Source organism: Lipotes vexillifer, unplaced genomic scaffold (genome assembly GCF_000442215.2).
Source record: "Lipotes vexillifer unplaced genomic scaffold, Lipotes_vexillifer_v1.1 scaffold13, whole genome shotgun sequence".
Lineage (NCBI taxonomy): Eukaryota > Metazoa > Chordata > Mammalia > Artiodactyla > Lipotidae > Lipotes > Lipotes vexillifer.
The window spans coordinates 790,798-809,618 of record NW_006790761.1 but is presented as its reverse complement, the minus strand read 5'-3'; the positions used below and the strand labels follow the sequence as shown (position 1 = coordinate 809,618).

Genomic DNA, 18,821 nt, shown 5'->3' with positions numbered 1-18,821 from the left:
AGAGTGTGAAGCAGTCTGCAAATCTAAGACATTATCATTAAATTTATTTTGCAGGCATAAAGGTCTCTGTTAATCTAGGAGCTAGGAAAGGTTCTGCCCTCAAGAGTAATGTCTAGGGGCTTCCCTAGTGGCACAGTGGTTAAGAATCCACCTGCCAATGCAGGGGACACAGGTTCGAGCCCTGGTCCGGGAAGATCTCACATGCCACGGAGCAACTAAGCCCGTGCGCCACAACTACTGAGCCTGCGCTCTAGAGCCCGCGAGCCACAACTACTGAAGCCCGCATGCCACAACTACTGAAGCCTGTGCGCCTAGAGCCTGTACTCCACAAGAGAAGCCACCGCAATGAGAAGCCCACACACCACAACGAAGAGTAGCCCCTGCTCACCGCAACTAGAGAAAGCCTGCTCACAGCAACGAAGACCCAACACAGCCAATAAATAAATATATTAATCTTAAAAAAAAAAAAGAGAGAAATGTCTAGAAAACAAGGGCACAGAAAACTCTTGCTCCTCTAATTTCCTGGAGCCGTTACAGTACTCAGTAGAGGTTACCACGATGTAAAATCATTGATGTGAACTCTTTAACAGAGCTGGGGTTCCCTTCTTTAGGACTGTTGACTAAAAACCCGGTAGTTTCTGGTCTTGGCTAAAGGGCAGGGGGACTTCTTGGCAGAAAATAAGGCCGGCAGCTTGGAGGACAGCACATACCTGAAATAGCACTGACTGTAGTATTCAAAATCATTCATTCAGCTCAAGATCCATGTCTCGTAGGCATGTGAAGTGCTCTGCACAGCGCCCTGTGAGCATGTAGTTAAGTCTTAAAAGATGGAAGCTATCGTGATTACACTGTTGTGGCTCCTCATAGTCCGAATCACTCGTTTTGGCTTTTCATCATACACTGTCTCGTACTGTTGTGCCACTGTTTCCAGTGTGTATCTGTTTTCCCTAGAGCCTTTACAGCTGGCAAGGCAAGACTTATGTCTAACATGTCTACATCCACTTCTCTGGAGCTTATTTAGCACAGGCAGGGAAAGGCAGAGGACAAGTGAGCATGGAGTAATTAACCATCAAGGGGCTCAGAGGTTGAGTGAAGGGACATTTGATGAAGGGTGTGGAGGTGCCGACTGGCCAGGACCTAGACTAACAGGTTTCTTTCCCAGGTAACAGAAGCTCCATCATTTCCTTATTCCATTTGACGTAGCGCCCACATATCTATAAACAGTATTCTGTGGGACTGGATGAAAGAAAGAAATTCAGACAAACGTCACTTGAGAGGCAATCATCTCCAAAGTCTTTTCATCCAACTTTTCCCGTATTAATGCTGTTTCCAAAGATGCTGAAAAGCTACTGTAGATACTAATTTGTCAGATAACTTCCAGAGTGAGTTCTCTTCTTAGAGAACTTCTAGAGAGGCTTCAGTGATGGTCCCTCTTCTCTGGATGTTAGTAGGAGACATGTTTTGTTGAATTAATCTACAGTCTAAATTCAGTCTCCAAAACTGCTTAAGTGTCTTATCAGAGGCCTTGAATTAGATGTGCTAACAGCAGTGATGGAATTAAAAGCCTTGGGTTCAGTTTTTATTGCTCAGATAGAGAGCTTCTTGTTTGGTGTGAAAATTACAGGATTCCCAGAGATAATGGTATAGTTAATGAGGCTGTCAGTGAATCAGCATTCTCTCAGTCTTTTAAATAACATGCAATATAAATTGTACTTACACTCACTTCTTGGGTGAAACACTGAGGGCTAAAGTTAAACAGAACACACTTGAAGTGGCGATGACAATTCCATTACTTAAAAATTTACTCCAATGAAACCTATAAGTGGATTTTAAAAATATTTATTAAAATAACCGAAGCCCCAGACATTGCCAATGGGAACAAAGGTAAACACAGAGAATCACCATCAGTGACATTTCTATATCTTGATTTTAACCTGAAAGGGCAATGTAACAGGGAAGTGTACACTAACTGGTGCCTGGCTCCAGTGGGGAACAGCAGAGAGCATCATGTTGCCATACTTTGGCTGGCTAAGTATAAATTGTTTCATCAGATTATTACCTTAGAAGGCCCCAGCTGGGTATTTAGAGACCCAAAGTCCATTTCTCTCCAGTTTACATATCAAATTTTGATATAAGGCAACGATGTCTTAATTTAACTTCAACAGAAGAGCTTTCTCTCTCAAGTGAATGAGGACTTTTTCATTTACATTCAGAAATAACAATTTAAAACTTATTTTTTAAGAAGGTGAGGAAAGGAAGCAACAACTGATGCACTAAACAAGTTGGATGGATCTCAAGGATATTATGCTGAGTGAAAACCAATTTCAAGAAATTACATACTATGATTCCATTTATATTAGCATTCTCAAAATGACAAAACTTCAGTGATAGAGAACAGATCATTGGTTGTCAGGAGTTAGTGTTGGAGGGAGGCTGTATTTTAAAAGAGTAGAACTAGGGAGTTTCTTTGTGATGATGGGACAGTTCTGTATGCCGATTGTGGTGGTGGTTATGCAAATCTATAAGTGATAAATTTTCATAGTTATACACCAAAATGTAAATAAATGAATGCAGCAACTTGTGAAACCTGAAAAGTCTGTGGTTTAGTTACTAATATTGTACCCAATGTCAACTGCTTGGTTTTGATGATTTACTACGGTTATATAAGATATTAATTATCATTGGGGGTTGCTGGATAAAGGGTACACCTGAACTCTCTGTATCATTTTTGTAATTTTTGGGGAGTCTAAAAAGTTTTTTTTAAAAAAGTGGAGAAGAATATGCTACAGCAGAGGACAAAGGAAAGTAGTCAATCTATACATTTTTATTAAGTTCCATTAAAAAATATTAAAACATCTGAAAAACTCACAAAGTTTATAAAACACACTCATACTCAATAATTTTCTTATTATGTGATAGCTAGTGCTATATGTTGAAAATGTTACATTAACATCAACCCACAAGAGTGCAAAAGTTTTACTTCCACAGTATTTAACAAATATGCATCTTAAGACAACATCTATACTCCTTATATAAAAGATCTTAGGTTACTTTTAAAAATAAAACTTTCCCCTTAAATTCAATAAGGGTTCATTTAGCTTATTTACTCAGGGTCATGATAACTTTATATTCTTTTGGTGATACTGGGTAGATGCAAAATGCTAGGAAAACACTTACTTTTCAAAATGTACAGTATAAAAGAGTAATTCAGATTCATAGTTGGATAGCATCTGCTTATCTAAATTTGTTGAAATAACTGATCTTAGGATTTGTTTTAAAAAAAAAAAAAAATCCAGGGATGCTGAACGCCACTATTTGAACACAGGGCATTCAGCCCTCCTAATAGCCAGCCATCTCAGAGACAATCAGGTCACTTGTTCAGCTCTTTGCCATCAGCTGCTACCAAGAAACAGAGTGATCCCTAGAATGACTAGGAATTCCAAAACTATCAAAAGGCTCTGGCTTCCATAAGTATCTTCAGGAGACATCCCATCCTCATATCAGGAGGGCGGGGGAATTAAAAGTTTAAAATAATTTTGGCAACTGTCTGAGACGCTTCACATCTAAGAAGGTGCCTACTGAATTCATACTATTCATTTGCTTTAAAGTGTCAGAAGGTTTCAAACTTTCAGGAAAAATCGGAGTGTCCCTTACATTTTCTTTCTCAGGATGTTGGGTGAACTCTGCTTTTCCAGTTCGGAGTTTCACTGCAGGACTTGATTTAAGGTTCTTTAATAAGAAATCTGGGTTTTCATTCAACTGTGGCGTTGCTTTTGGCTGAACAACTTCATTTGTAATATTTCTCAATACTGGCATATCTGTGTGGGTGCCCATGGAGTCACAGTTACAACAAGTAGTTACCTCACAAGCATTCCTAGAAGGCTCTTTCTGACAATCAAGTTGTTCAGCTATGCATGTAAGGTTTTGATTCACTAAATGTTCACTCTTGGTATCTGTATCGTTTGGAGGATCCTCTTCATCTTCACTATTGTCACTGCTTTGAATCAGTCCATATCTCTTCATGTATTTTTTGGTTGCAAATGACATGTTGTTTGGTGAAATTAAACTAAGGCCCACTGTGTTTCTGTCTGTATTAATATGTAGAAGACTAAAAGATGAGTCACAGTTATTTTGGTTTGATCGAGTGAGAGACAGTTGCGACAGCTGATTTTCATTTAAATATTTCAGAGCTATAGCATTTGCCTCCATGCTCAAATCCACACCGTTGGGGCTTAAGCCACTCATGCCAACATTAGCAAATGACATGCAGTTTAATCCAGAGATCACTGCTTCAGGGCTGATGCATGCCAACACACTGGAAGACAGAACAGAGCAGGCCATCATTTATCTTATTTTGAGTACTAAACAGTGTAATTGTAAATATGTTCCATTCTATGAAGGTAACAGTAAGTCTTCAGCTTTAAGCTTGATGGTGCTTTTTATCTGAGAGCTCAGACATCTAAGTCTTGATGATCCAGATACATTCAAGGGGTAACTATGATAACCTAGAAGGTAATCCATGATGCAAAGACTGAAAGTGGAACACAAATTAATTTTCCTAAATTTATATCAGTTATGGTTTTAAGACCAAATATAAGACCCCAAAATGTAAAACTTTTTAATATTGGTAAAATAAGACAAAAATAAAATCAAACAGAAAACACATCTGATAATATAACATTACAAGATTTGGTGAGTAGCTCAGAATGTTACATTGTTCATAGTTGAAGAGATTCCATTTGTAATGAATGAAAAATATCAACCAGTCTCTGGATATGGACATGTGTGCGTGTGTGTGTGTGTGTGTGTATACACCAATTTTCTTTTGTTAGATATAATCCTCACTCACTTTGGTTGGTTTATCTCATTAACAGTAATCAACTGAGTTGCCTTTTCCTGTATATCACATATACAATAATAGCTGCTAATTTTTATTGATGTCTTATTATGTGCCAGGCACTCTGCTAAACATTCCGTGCCTTATTTAATCCTTACACAAACCTTTCTCTGGGAGGTTGTCCCTATCATGTATTTCAACCTTATTCTCCATTACAACAATTCACATTTCTCTTCCCCTACTTTTCTGTTTTCTCCTCGGCACTTATGGCTACCTATATATTTAACCCACAGTTCTTATTTATTGTCTAGCTCCCTCATCAAAATCCATGAGGGCATGGGATTTTTTGTCTCTTTCCCCCACCACTGCAGTATCCTTGGTGCCTGGAACAGCACCTGACACAGGGTAGGCATTCAATAAATATTTACTGAATGAATAGGTATTATTATCTTTATTTTACAGTTGAGAAAACTAAGGAATAGAGATTTTAACTAATTTCCCTAAGTTGAACAACTAGTAACTGGCAAGCTGAGCCCAGGTCTGCCTTACTCTCTGTGACTCTATAACCACTGTTTCACTACACTGTATTCAGCAATTTGTATTTTGCTATCAGAGTTTTTCTATTCCCTAAAAATCAGAGTCCTCTGTGTACTATTATATTATATATATAATATATATATAATATACAATATATTATAGCATTATTATATTCCAGTCAAACAATATGCTATGACTTTCCATACCATCCAACTAAGAAATTCAGCTGTTTTATACATGCCAGCCACTGCCTGCATCCCTACCCTCACAAAACCCAAATAACTATCAGGTATTTTTATTCTCACAAGTACCTGAAATTCTGAAGAAACTATTTTCAACCATCAATATCCCCTAAAACCAGTGATGTCATTACCAAACAATGGAAGAATGTGCTTAATAATGCTGTTCTTTATAACTACCTTGGAATTCTTCCTCAACCTTCTTGGTATTTACTGCTTTGGAGACTGTCTTAATAAGATGGAAGAGATAGTACCAATCTATCTAGATATTATTCTTTTATGATATATTCATAGTGCTAATATCTTCTGAATATAAAGTCATTTTTCTACTTTCTTTGCCTATTTCCTCAAAATTATAAGCAATTTGCATATTAAATCAGACTTGTACATATTAAAAATATATAATATCTATAGATAATATTAATGTAAATAATATGAAAAGACAAATAAAAACTTCTAATTCAAAATGTTAAATATTAAGAAAAAGTAGATCTAATTTGAATTAGATCTTTTTTTAAACCATTTTTAAAAATTGAAGTATAGCTAATTTACAATGTTTTGTTAGTTTCAAGTGTACAGCAAAGTGATTCAGTTATTTATATACATATATTCTTTTTCAGAGTCTTTTCCATTATAGGTTATCATAAGATATTGAATATAGTTCCCTGAGCTGTACAGTAGGTCCTTGTTGTTTATCTATTTTATATGCAGTAATATGTATACGTTAATCCCAAACTCCTAAACTCCTAATTTATCTCCTCCCCCCATCTCCTTTGGTAACCATAAGTTTATTTTCTATGTCTGTGAGTCTATTTCTGTTTTATAAGTAAGTTCATTTCTATCATTTTTTTTAGATTCCACATATAGGTGATATCATACGATGTTTGTTTTTCTCTGTCTTACTTCACTTAATACTATAACCTCTAAGTCCATCCATGTTGCTACAAATGGCATTATTTCATTCTTTTTTTATGGCTGAGTAATAATAGATCTTTTATAGAATGGTTAAAAGATCCATATAAATCCATGAAAACAATCAATATCAGTTCAAAAGGTTCTTCAAGTTTCATTGTCTAACACAGCTAGCTAGTTTCGATTTGGGGTCTGGAGGAAACACCATTACTTTGAAAACAAAACAAATCAATAATACTCAGGACAAATGCATATAAACACTAGGGTAATTAAGATGAAAAGGAAAAGTAGGCCATTCCACTGATCAAATCCTAAAAGCCTTGATCACAGATATACTATATTAGAATCTCATTGGACATACAGTCACAAAAGGATGATGAGAGTCCATTTATGTTTAAATATGAGTCGCATGCCAACAATTAAGGGAATTATTCCAACTTACTTAAAGATGAAAACCAACCCTGACTACTGTCCTGTTTGAATCCCGATTAGTTACCTCCTACTTATCCTACATAGGGTTTTCAACTAGAGAAAACATACCGTTTTCAAGTAGAGAGCAAGGAATAACTAGAGAGACTGCTAAGGATCTGTTTTGAATTCAAAAGGTCACTCCAATTGGGAATATGCCTGTAGAGGCTGCTGCCAGTCCTCCATCTTCCCTACAATTTCTAGGTATGTCTGGGACCTTCTTTCATTGTTTTCCTGTTTTTGGACCTTCTTAATCTGCAGTGTTACAGAACAGGAAAACAGAAAGGAAATCTTCCTTCCCCTGTCTCAGCTACTCTTCTGGCTGGAAGATATGCTCCTGCAGTCCAGAACTGGAACGTGAAATAAGTTTTCACATAGGTACAATGACAAGGGTAGCTGGTTTATAGAACTAGGACAACAACAGGCATTACAAGGATTACAAAGATTACTTTTCTGGAATACCAAACTACAATTTATACACTATTTCTATAGGAAAAATGTGTCTTAAATTCTAAACTGCCTTATGAACTTTCAGCACACCAACTATATTATACCAATATGTGTTAAAAGATAACAACACAAGGCCATAAATACTGACAATAAGTATTGCAGAGGTACTTATAAAAATAAGGCATTCATTGTAAACTTCAGTGATGACCTGAGTAGTTTGGATTTCCTTCCTTTATCAATCCATGAAGACCCACCAAATGTGGTAGAGGCAATGAGGATTCACAGATAGATAAAACACAATCTTGCTGGAAAGGTTATCACAAGAACATGCTATATAATTTATTAGAAACAAGGTACTCTGAGAGTACAAAACATCAATATTCTGGTGAGGGGGTCCCAGAAACATTGACAAAGGAGGTGACGTCTGAGTTCAGCTTTGAAGGATAAGGATTCTGGCAAGCAGAAAGATAAAAAAGAGCATCCCAGGTAAAACTAACAGCAAGGAACTTTGCAAATGCCAAAGATGGGTAAACTGGAATTTGGTAGAGAGTGGTAGGAGATTATACTAAAAGAACTAAGTTCAAGACAAACTGTGAAACAACGTGAATTAATTAGGTAGGCTTTAGATAGTCTTATGCTTGGAATCTCCTCTCAGCCTAAGACTACTGACAACAAAATATGACTTATATGTGTTAGAGAAATAGTTTCAGTGCAGTTTCATTTTTAATCACAATAATACAGAGAATCCATTAATAATGCATAAAATATAAAGATAATTTAAGAATTCTTGGTCTAATTTAGCACAGATCTTTAAAATGGTCAATTTTAATATAGGGTAATTATAATACAGTATGAAAATATGCTAGGTACCTCTCCTATATGCTTCCATGATATACTATATCCTTCCTTTTCATAGCAGGTATCAAGAGTATTTTATAACTGACTATTTATTTGTGCATCTTCTCCACTGAACTATAAGATCTATGAGGGGAAAGATGTCTTTCCTAGGTTATCTTGTATACCATGATATTTCTCATAGCTGGCTCACAGTAGCAGCTCATTATATATTTATTGAAGTAAAATGAGTAAAAGTATTGGTGAACTACTAACACATATAGCTGGTAGGAAGGTAAAAATCTTACTCTTTCAGAAAGCAATGTAGTGATGGCCTTAAAATTTTCCTACCATTTGACTTAGTCTTTCAACTTCTGAGACTCTAGTCTAAGGAAATAATCCTAAAACTAAAAAATGCAATCTTGGAAAAAGGATGTTTATCATAGCAATATTTAAAATAGTAAGACATTGAAAACAATTTGACTCAGTTCTGACCAGAGGGGAAGGGTTAAGTAAACAAATACTATGCCCTAGTTACTGGTTTATTAGTTCCCCACTAAAGATGATGCTTAGAAGATGTTACAACAACTTTGAAAACGTGATTATTTTCCAGTGTAAAACCAAAAACACTTTTTTGGGAGGGTATATACAGTATGGTCAAAACACAAAGCAGCAAAATATACACCACCGTTAAGACTCCACCAAAAAATTAAACAAGCAATAAGCATAGAGCAAAATAGTAAAAAAACAAGACAAAACAAAAAAACTATGGACTTTGGAGTTAGAAGAGTAGGTTTAAAATTACAGGTGTGGGGTCTTGAGTAAATTGGTACTTAATTTCCTCATCTATAACACATGTATAATAATAGTATCTATCACATAGATTATTGCAAGGATTAACTGAAATAATGTTGCATAAAAGTTCAGCACAGTTCCTCATACATTATGAGCACTGAATAAATGGTTGCTGTTAAAATTACTTTAGAAAAATAAAAGGAAATACAAAAGCAAAATTTTTAATAATAAATGAAGTTGGTTGGTATGAATATATTTTGTTTTTTTTGGCCTCGCGGCTTGTGGGATCTTAGTTCCCCGACCAGGGATCGAACCCAGGTCCTCAGCAGGGAAAGCACATAGTATTAACCACTGGACCACCAGGGAATTCCCCTGAATATGGGTTTTCCTTGTCTACTTCTCTAAATTTTCCAAGGTTTCCAAAATAAACTTATATTACTTTGACAATGGAAACAAAACAAATATCAAACTCTATTTCCAAAGCTCTACAATATTTTACACAATTTATAACAAAATAAAGCTTTTTAAAAAAAGTTTTCATGTGAAGATATAGCTATATCATTGTAAAATTTTAGCCAGTTTACCCCTCTATGGAAATGATTAATTTAATATATTGTTTTGAACTGAAAACAATTTTTTTCACATTAGCTTTTACTTCCTTGAGAAAATCATCTTACATGAAACTAAAATCCTATCTATGAATGTATATCTATGGATTTTTCAACTCATATAGGTAACTGAATTTTAAAAATGGGAACAGCCCACAATATTAAATGAAAATGTCTATTTTGTAATGGTAAGTAAAGAAAAATAAACAAAATTATATATATAGTAAAATAGCAACTATGTTTCCTAATTTTCTTTGGGTGTCATTAGTTCAGATGACATTTTCTTCACTTTGTAAAATTCCAACCCCGAGCGTGTATTATTTTTATAGCATAAATTTATAATATAAACTGTCATTAAAATAAAGAGAAGAATGTGACTACTCCACACTGATACATCAAAAAGCCTTTACTTTCCATTTCATTATATGCATTTAAAAACAGAATCAAGTTCATTATATACTGAAAATTTATTCATTTCAATGTTTCACACTTAAGAGATTAAAACAGCGTGGCCACTATGAAGAAATACATTACTTAGAAACTATTCCCGGGCTTCCCTGGTGGCGCAGTGGTTGAGAGTCTGCCTGCCGATGCAGGGGACACGGGTTCGTGCCCCGGTCCAGGAAGATCCCACATGCCGCGGAGCGGCTGGGCCCGTGAGCCATGGCCACTGAGCCTGCGCATCCGGAGCCTGTGCTCCGCAACGGGAGAGGCCACGACAGTGAGAGGCCCGCGAACGGCAAAAAACAAAAACAAAAACAAACAAACAAAAAAACTATTCCCTACAGGCATCCATACCAAAACGTAAGGGCTCCAAACAGATAGGGTGATTTATGCATTTTAACAGATGTATATAGCCTCTATCCCAAGAGTATTGAAATAAAACCTTCAAAAATGCTAGACTCATTCCTACACTGGTGGTAGGCATATAAACTAGTAAAACTATTTTGGTGGGCAATGGCAACATCTACCAAAACTTCAGATGCACATATCCTTTGATCCTGCCTATTTCCAGGAATTTATCCTACAAAGACACTTGTACAAGTACATGTAGAATGATGTTCACTTAGCATTGTTTGAGATAAGAAATAAGAGATTCAGCCTAAAAGTCCATTAATAGAGAACTTGGGTTCACTATATTATAGTACATGGGCACAACAGAATATTATCCAGCTGTTTAAATGCATGAGAAAGAACTGCATATACCTATAAAGAAAAGGATCTAAGATATAACGTTAAGCAAAAAACCCAAATTGCAACACTTATCACACAGATACATACTTGAACATGCCTAGAGCATTTCTAGAAGAATACCAAAGAAACAGTTAAGAGAATAACCTAGGAGGAGTCAGACTGAGGAGTCTGGGAAGTGGGGGCTTTTGCATTCTATCTGATATTCTTGCATGTTATTTGATATTTTTTTTAATCATGAAATTGTATTATTTTTGTAACTAGAAAATGACATCAAAAATAATTAATAGAAAGCACACTAGCCTTAATAACATAATTTCCAGATTTTATCCTCTTTAAAAACAAGTATGTGTTGAGGTGATCTTTGATGAAGAGAAATCTAAACAGAAGAACATGGCCAGCTGGAACTGGTGAGCAATAACTAAGGTTCATATAACTATACTCTTCAAAACACATTTCTACAAAAAGGAATTTTTTTTTAAAGGAAATAATCTTTTTTTTAAATTTATTTATTTTTGGCTGCGTTGGGTCTTCGTTGCTACGTGCAGGCTTTCTCTCTAGCTGCGGCGAGAGGAGGCTACTCTTTGTTGCGGTGCGTGGACTTCTCACTGCAGTGGCTTCTCTTGTTGCAGAGCATGGGCTCTAGGCGTGCAGGCTTCGGTAGTTGTAGCACACAGGCTCAGTAGTTGTGGCTCGTGGGCTCTAGTGCACAGGCTCAGTAGTTGTGGTGCACGGGCTTAGCTGCTCCACGGCATGTGGGATCTTCCCGGTCCAGGGCTTGAACCCGTGTCCCCTGCATTGGCAGGCGGATTCTTAACCACTGCGCCACCAGGGGAGTCCCACAAAAAGGAATGTTTTTGCCTTTTAGATGGCACAACTGCATTAACTGTACATCCAGTAGTTGGCGCAGACTCCATCACCTCCAGGAAAACTTCCAGACATCAAAAATGAGCAAAAGCTCCTTTCCCTTTCTATAAGACTCCCAGAGCATATTGTTGGCCAATATCCCTCAAATTACTTAGGTATATAACCTTCTCCTCCACTAGAAAAATCTAAAGGGTAGAAACAATCTCTTATATTCATCATATAGTAGACCCTGAAAAAAGGATAAGCCAATTGAATTGAGTGGCAAGCGTATACCTTTTTTCATGAGACAGCTGCAATACATTTAAATTTTTCTTTATCTTTTAAAACAAATTTTAAACTTACCTGGCATGATCCACTTTATGTACATTTTTCTTCATTTTAGTAGGAGAATCAATTTTTACTCCAAGGCTTCTTAGTTGCTTAAGGGTTGCATTAAGAACACAATCTTTGTCCACTGGTCCTGAATCATGGTTTTTTTTTTTAGTACGGTAAACATTCTGCATTCTGGTGCATTCGTGACTGATAATTACTGCTTTGGTAGATGGCTGCTCAGTTTCCTTGTGGGAGTTATTCAATAGGTGGTTCCCTTGACCCTGATGAAAAAAGAAAAAGGACATATTTGAAAAATCACTATTAACAGTCTTAGGAAACAAAAATGCAAATAATAGTGGTAAGTAATGCCAGAGAAGAGCAAAATATTATCCTGCTAAATTCTACAAAATATCAAATACATTTGCCAAGTTTTATGGAGTTTTTATAAAAGAAGCCCATCCTAATGAATGAATGATTTCATCAGATCCTACAGAAAACTTAGAATGTTTGTTCAGAATTTGTTCATTTTATTTTTCTATTTTTTTATTTTTTTGCAGTACGCGGGCCTCTCACTGTTGTGACCTCTCCCGTTGCGGAGCACAGGCCCCAGACGCGCAGGCTCAGCGGCCATGGCTCACGGGCCCAGCCGCTCCGTGGCACGTGGGATCCTCCCGGACCGGGGCAGAAACCCGCGTCCCCTGCATCGGCAGGCGAACTCTCAACCACTGCGCCACCAGGGAAGCCCTCAGAATTTGTTCATTTTCAAACCAAAAGATTTAAAATCATTTGAGTAATATTTCAAGTATTTTTAAGGATTTATAGTAAATTCTTTATAAACAAAAGTTTAAAATCATGCCTTCATTTGAAAAATGATAATGTTTCAGAGTTATGTTTGATCTTTATGTTACTTTGAGAATTTGACTCCTCTCTTTTCTCGCTTTGAATGAGAATGATCTGTGATCCTATCTCTGCCTTCCTGACATTAAATCATATTTCATTCCCTTGAGCACACGGCTGCTAGCACCAGTCTAGGACCTAGCAGGCAAATAACAAATATGTGTTAACTCATGAATACTTAGGGCCCTATGAAGTATGTTTAATTAGCCTTCAATTATAAATGGAAAAATCAAATGTTCCAAAGTCTACAACTGGTAAGTGACAGCCACGATCATTCGACCTTCAAGTCCCAGTTTACATTCTAGCTTTTCCAAGATGACTATTTCCTCCAACCAGAATTACCCCTTTTTATTGTGTGTTGCCTTTGCTTACAGCACTTCTCAGCCTGTCCTATAGTTATTTGTTACTGGTATCCATGGGCTATTTCCCATAGGTTTTCAGAGGCAGAGACGGTCATATTCATCTGTATATTATCCACTTAGTTAATTTTCTTACACTAAGCTAAGTATTCAATAAAAATCTGCTTATCTGAACTAAAGTCAGTAAATATTGTCATAAATGTTCTACTACTTTCCAATTTTCAAGTTTCCTGCAAACTCTCACTTATTTTTCTGGTACTAACTTTAGTTTGAATTTGGCATAATGTCAACATATTTTTAAAATAAAACATTTTTTTCCTGGCTATCTAAGTATCTGATGACTGGCATGCTTACAATGAGTTACTGAATTTAGGTTATCATAATTTATGAAAAGCTAAAAGAAATAAGTGACATATCATTAATTTGGGGAAAAACTTTTTATATCAAGGTCCCAATCAGTTTAAGGATAGGAAAGGCTTAACTCACATACCCTAGACTAAATAACCATCTCACAAAAGATGAAATGCTTTACATTTTCTTACCAACACATCCTGGAATAGTTTCTGGTTATCAGATGGTTGATGAGGCAAGGGTTGCATTACTTGCTCAGTTTTGGGTTCCCCTGATGTTACAGAGCTATTAGTGGCACCCTCTGTTGGTCCACTTTGGAAGCACATGCTTACACTCTCCGCCAGCAGAGGATTTGGAAAGAATACAGGCACATCAGGTTCTTTTCTCACAAGTGGAGAAGAGCTGCTTGAAAGGACATACATATATAAAGTAAGTGTTAGTTATCAAGGTATCTTTAATGTATATTTGAAGTGCAGTAACTTGGGGAGAACGGGGTAAGCCTCGGCAGCATTCTGGTTTGTACCGTCAGCTCTTAGTGGTACTAGATAAGCATTTCATCTTGATTGGCTGTATATAAATGGTTAAGATGGTAAATTCTATGTTATTTTGTTTTACAACAACAACAAAAAAAACAAGCAAAAACCTTAAAAGGTTTATTAAAACAAACACAATTCCTTATACTGTCAGTCAAAGCTCTCTGAAATTTGGTAGTCAACTTGGCTTTTCAGCCAATCTCTTTCAATGCCTGTTTTATTTTATATTCTGAACAAACTGGATTACTAACAGTACTCTGAATTCTGCCCATAAATTTTGTCTACAACAGAACAGTTCTCAATCTTGGCTACACATCAATATCACTTGTAAAGTTTTAAAAAATACAACTGTTTGGACTTCTCCCTTCAGAGATTCTGAATTGGTGAAGGGCCCAAATTTACCTGTATTTTCAAGTGCCACTGAGCCAAGACTTACTGTTCTAATGCCTTTAAATTGGCACACTCTCATCAAAATCCTGTCTACTGCTCGAGGGACATTTTAAAACTTTGCTTCCTCTATGATGTTCTAAAACCTTAACTGGGTATGTCCTCTTGTTTCTTTCAACCCCCATTAGCACTTCCTTTTATCTCTTAGGTCACATATATTCTCATTTATAATATAGTTTGTTCATTGTGTCTGGGGCAAATTTCTTAATCTCTCTGGGCCTCAGTTTCCTCATTCATCAAATGCGAAAAATGATATCCACCTCCCTGGGTTGAAAAACATGAGACAGGATTAAAGGAGATACAAAGTACCTAGCATAGTACCAGATAAACATAGTGGGTGGTCCATAACTGCTAGTTCTCTTCATCTTCTGCTGCTATCCCCTTGCTTCCTAAATATCACATTGAACCTTTATCTTCAACCATGTTAACTAATTTCACTTTAGTGAAAATACCAAAACTCAAATGTAGAAGCAGAAATCCAGCCTTTAGAGATTTTATGGCTTTTTGGGAAAGTACTTGTACTGAGCAGGATTTTTATCATGCAAACATTTGCAAAAGCACTTTATAAGGAGTGTCCATGTCAGTTACTGAGTTTGCCTTATTCTACCTTTAGCTAAATGATGACAATAATTAGGTACTAATTCTGGTACTATTCTATGTGTTTTAAATACATTAACTCATCTAATCTTTACAACAATGTTGATAGGTACTACTTTCATCGTCTCCATTTATAGACAGGAAAACAGAGTCATCCAGACATTATGAGACCTGCCCATGGTCACATTGCTGTGATTCAAATCCAGGCAGTTTGGCACCATGCTCTTAATCACTCTACTATATTGCATTTTCAAGAACTTAAAAATATGTGTCTTGGTGTCTAACCTACCAAACAAAAATAAAAGCTAAAAAAGAAGACAAGAACCAAAACATTAAAGATTTCAAATTAAAAAAAACTGTTTAAAGATGATTCTAATATGGCAAGTATTAGTAGGTATGTCCAAAGCACGACTCCTTAAAAAAAAAGCAAGCTTGTGTCAAAAGAAATATCATCTACCACTCTCCCCTGGGAAAAAGCAACCAATTACCATATATGCTGCAAGCCAAAAAATTTATCTTTCACAAACTGCTTTAACATTAGACTGATTCAGCAAGACATCCAAAGGGGGCAGGGAACCCAGGTGGTCAGATGCCATGTATGAATACTTAGCACTGGGAACCACAGCATGAATCAGACCAGATGTTTGGGAAGAATCTCCTAAAGGAGCACCCAAACCACCATATACAACACTGGAGATACTATTTAATCCAAGTCATATATTATGCTGAACAAAGATCAGATTTACATCTGTTATATGTTGGAATCAACAGAGTTAGTTAATTGCCCTGAAAAAGCAATTAACTGCATTCTATCAATGAACTCAGATCTGTTTCTAAAGTTAAAAACCACAATGGCTTGGAGTTTTTTTTTTGATGTGGATCATTTTTAAAGTCTTTGTTGAATTTGTTACAACATTGCTTCTGTTTTATGTTTTGTTTTTTTGTCCAAGAGGCATGTGGGCTCTTAGCTTCCCAGCCAGGGATCAAACCCACACTCCCTATATTGGAAGGCAAAGTCTTAACAAGTGGACTGTCAGGGAAGTCCCTGGATTGGAGACTTTTTAAAGTTCTGACTTAAAAACTATTTCAGGGGTAAAACCTCCTAATTCCTGATAGTCTACAGTTTACAGAAGTTAGGGAGAATAAATAAGGATAACCACAGTTCATGCCTCTTTGTTCTCAGTTTCTATAATTATTCCAAATAAAATGTGGACTTGTTTTGGGGCTCACCCCAAATTGCTCTTCCTATCACTGAACGTTTATGAAGGAGCTAACATGGGGAACCAGACACTGGGTCAAGTCCTAAAGATACAGAAATGAGTAGGATCCCTATCCTGTAGGAATTCAGTCTAGTCGGGGAGACACATATACAGATCTTTTTAATACACTTGTGGTACATACTATGAGTACTTAATTGAATTGTAAGGTTAAGACATATACTCTACTGAGCAAAGCAGATAAATATTTCTAGTTTTCTGGAGGGGTGTATTTATTGTTTTAATCATTATTGTAACCAGAATAATTTAAAATGTCAAATATTATCAGAAGGCTTATAATTTTAAAAAGTAATCAACTGCCTGCCCCATCCCACCCCCACCACTGAATTCACCTCTTTTAAAACTGTTTCATGTGATATTACCCTGTATTGTTTTAACTTACATTATTGCTCTACCTTTAACATTTATTCTACACCTGATCCCTTCCACCACAGTCAATTCCAAGGCACCCTCACCTCACTTGGTCTTTAGTCTATTAATGAGTCTCCCTACTTCCACTCTTAACCCTCATCAGTTCACTTGCCACAAAACAGCTAGAATGGCCTTTAAAAAATGAAAATCAGATCATACCAGTCCATCATTTAAAATCCTCCCTGGTTCTAATGAACACAAAATAAATTCAGAACTCCTTTTTACAACCTACAAAGCCCTACATAATTTGGTTCCTGCCTGTTATCTCTGACCATATTTCCTGTGCTCTCTCAGTCACTAAGTTCAGCCACAATGGCTTTCCTGCTTGTTTCTGTAACTCTCAAGCTCAGGCACACCTCAGGGTCTACACTTGCCATTTCCTCCACCTGGAACACTCTTTGCCAGATATTGTCATGGTTGGCTTCTTCTCATCATTCAAGCCACTGCTCAAATGTTACCCCCTCAGAGAAGGCTTCTTTCACCACCCTACTTAATAATGCCCCCTCACTCCCATGCCACTATCCCAGTTACACTCCACTTGGTCACCCTGGTTTATTTTCTTCAGGCAGTTGTCATTATATGAAATTATATGATTTCCTGTCGATGTGGTTACTGTTTGTCTCGACAACTCATGGAAATTCCATGATGTCAGGAGCTTTGTCTGACTTACGGCTCAATCTCTAGGGCCTAGTTCTGTGGCAGCACATACCAGAAACTCAAAGAATATTTGTTGAATTTATTTCCAAATTTGCTAAGGATCTAAATTACTTCACAATCCTTACCTTTAATGAAAATTTCATAATGAAAAATTTCGGACACAAGAGGGAATAGTTTAACAAATCACTATGTACCATCACTTTTTAAAATTACCTACTCAGTCTACCTTACTTAAACTATACCCCTAGCCATTTCATCCCCACCAGCTTATTCTGAAGTATATCTCAGGTAACAGGTTGTATCTCTCAGAAATAAAGACTTAGTTATACATATATAATTGTAATATGGTAAATCTTTAAAAATTTACAAAATTCAGGACCCCAGCTCCAACTGGGATCTAGTGTTATCAGAATCTCTACAGTGAGGCCGGAGCATACATATTTTTGAAATTTTCTTCAAATGTTCTGATTCAGCCAGACTGTTTTACACATCCAATGACCGACATCTGGGAATGGTTCTAGAAGGCTCAGAATTATCTGTTACAGTGAATTCCCTGATGGTCCAGTGGTTAGGACTCCTCAATTCCACTGAAGGGGGCACAGGTTCAATCCCTGGTCAGGGAACTAAGATCCCGCATGCCATGCAATACGGCCAAAAAAGAAAATTCAAAAAAAAGAGAAAAGAACTGTCTGTTACATAGAAATCACATTAGGAAAGACACCAATGAAAATACTTTTAGAAAACAAACAGTTTCTCAGTTAGAGTACCAGAAGAATATCAGAATTTAAAAAGAAAAAAAGAGGTAAGATGAATACTGAATCAAAGAGATCTTACTTGGATATAGAAAGTTGTTGATTAAATTCTTCTTCCACAGCAATGTTGCTCTCTTCAAAACTGGGAATATCAACAGCTTTTAATGAAGATGCACTACCAGGAGTACTTGTGACTTCATTATTAATATCGACAGAAAAATTCATGTCCTCACTGGAAATCTTGGTATCATCTTGTCTCAGCTGAGATTCAGGCTCTTGATCATCACCTGCCGCATTCCAAAACAAGCTGGCACCTAGACGTTAGATGATTTAACAGATACTGAAACAAACATTCACTTATAAAAATAATTCTCTGACAAACCTTTGTCAAGTAACACTAGCTATATTAGTTTAACACAATTACCCAGAACAGTTTTCAGATTATATTTTCTCAGAAATGCCATGAAGAGGTAAGTGAAAGGTGAAAAAA

General features: G+C 36.5%; 1 protein-coding gene across 5 annotated transcripts in view; it reads right to left on the bottom strand.

The window, feature by feature from the left end:
* Positions 1–2,809: 2,809 nt before the first annotated feature.
* The window catches only part of STIL (STIL centriolar assembly protein), a 54,382-nt gene continuing 38,370 nt past the window's right edge, over positions 2,810–18,821 (bottom strand). For 2 of the 5 annotated variants that reach the window (XM_007463927.1, XM_007463929.1), the window contains 4 exons: positions 18,418–18,645; positions 13,849–14,012; positions 12,081–12,331; positions 3,526–4,315 (listed from right to left, as the gene is read on the bottom strand). In XM_007463927.1, coding sequence (XP_007463989.1) covers positions 3,526–4,315; positions 12,081–12,331; positions 13,849–14,012; positions 18,418–18,645 — 1,433 coding nt within the window. Of the gene's footprint in view, positions 4,316–12,080; positions 12,332–13,848; positions 14,063–18,413; positions 18,646–18,821 lie in introns of all 5 variants that reach the window. The other 3 variants (XM_007463925.1, XM_007463926.1, XM_007463928.1) reach the window with 3 other exon arrangements.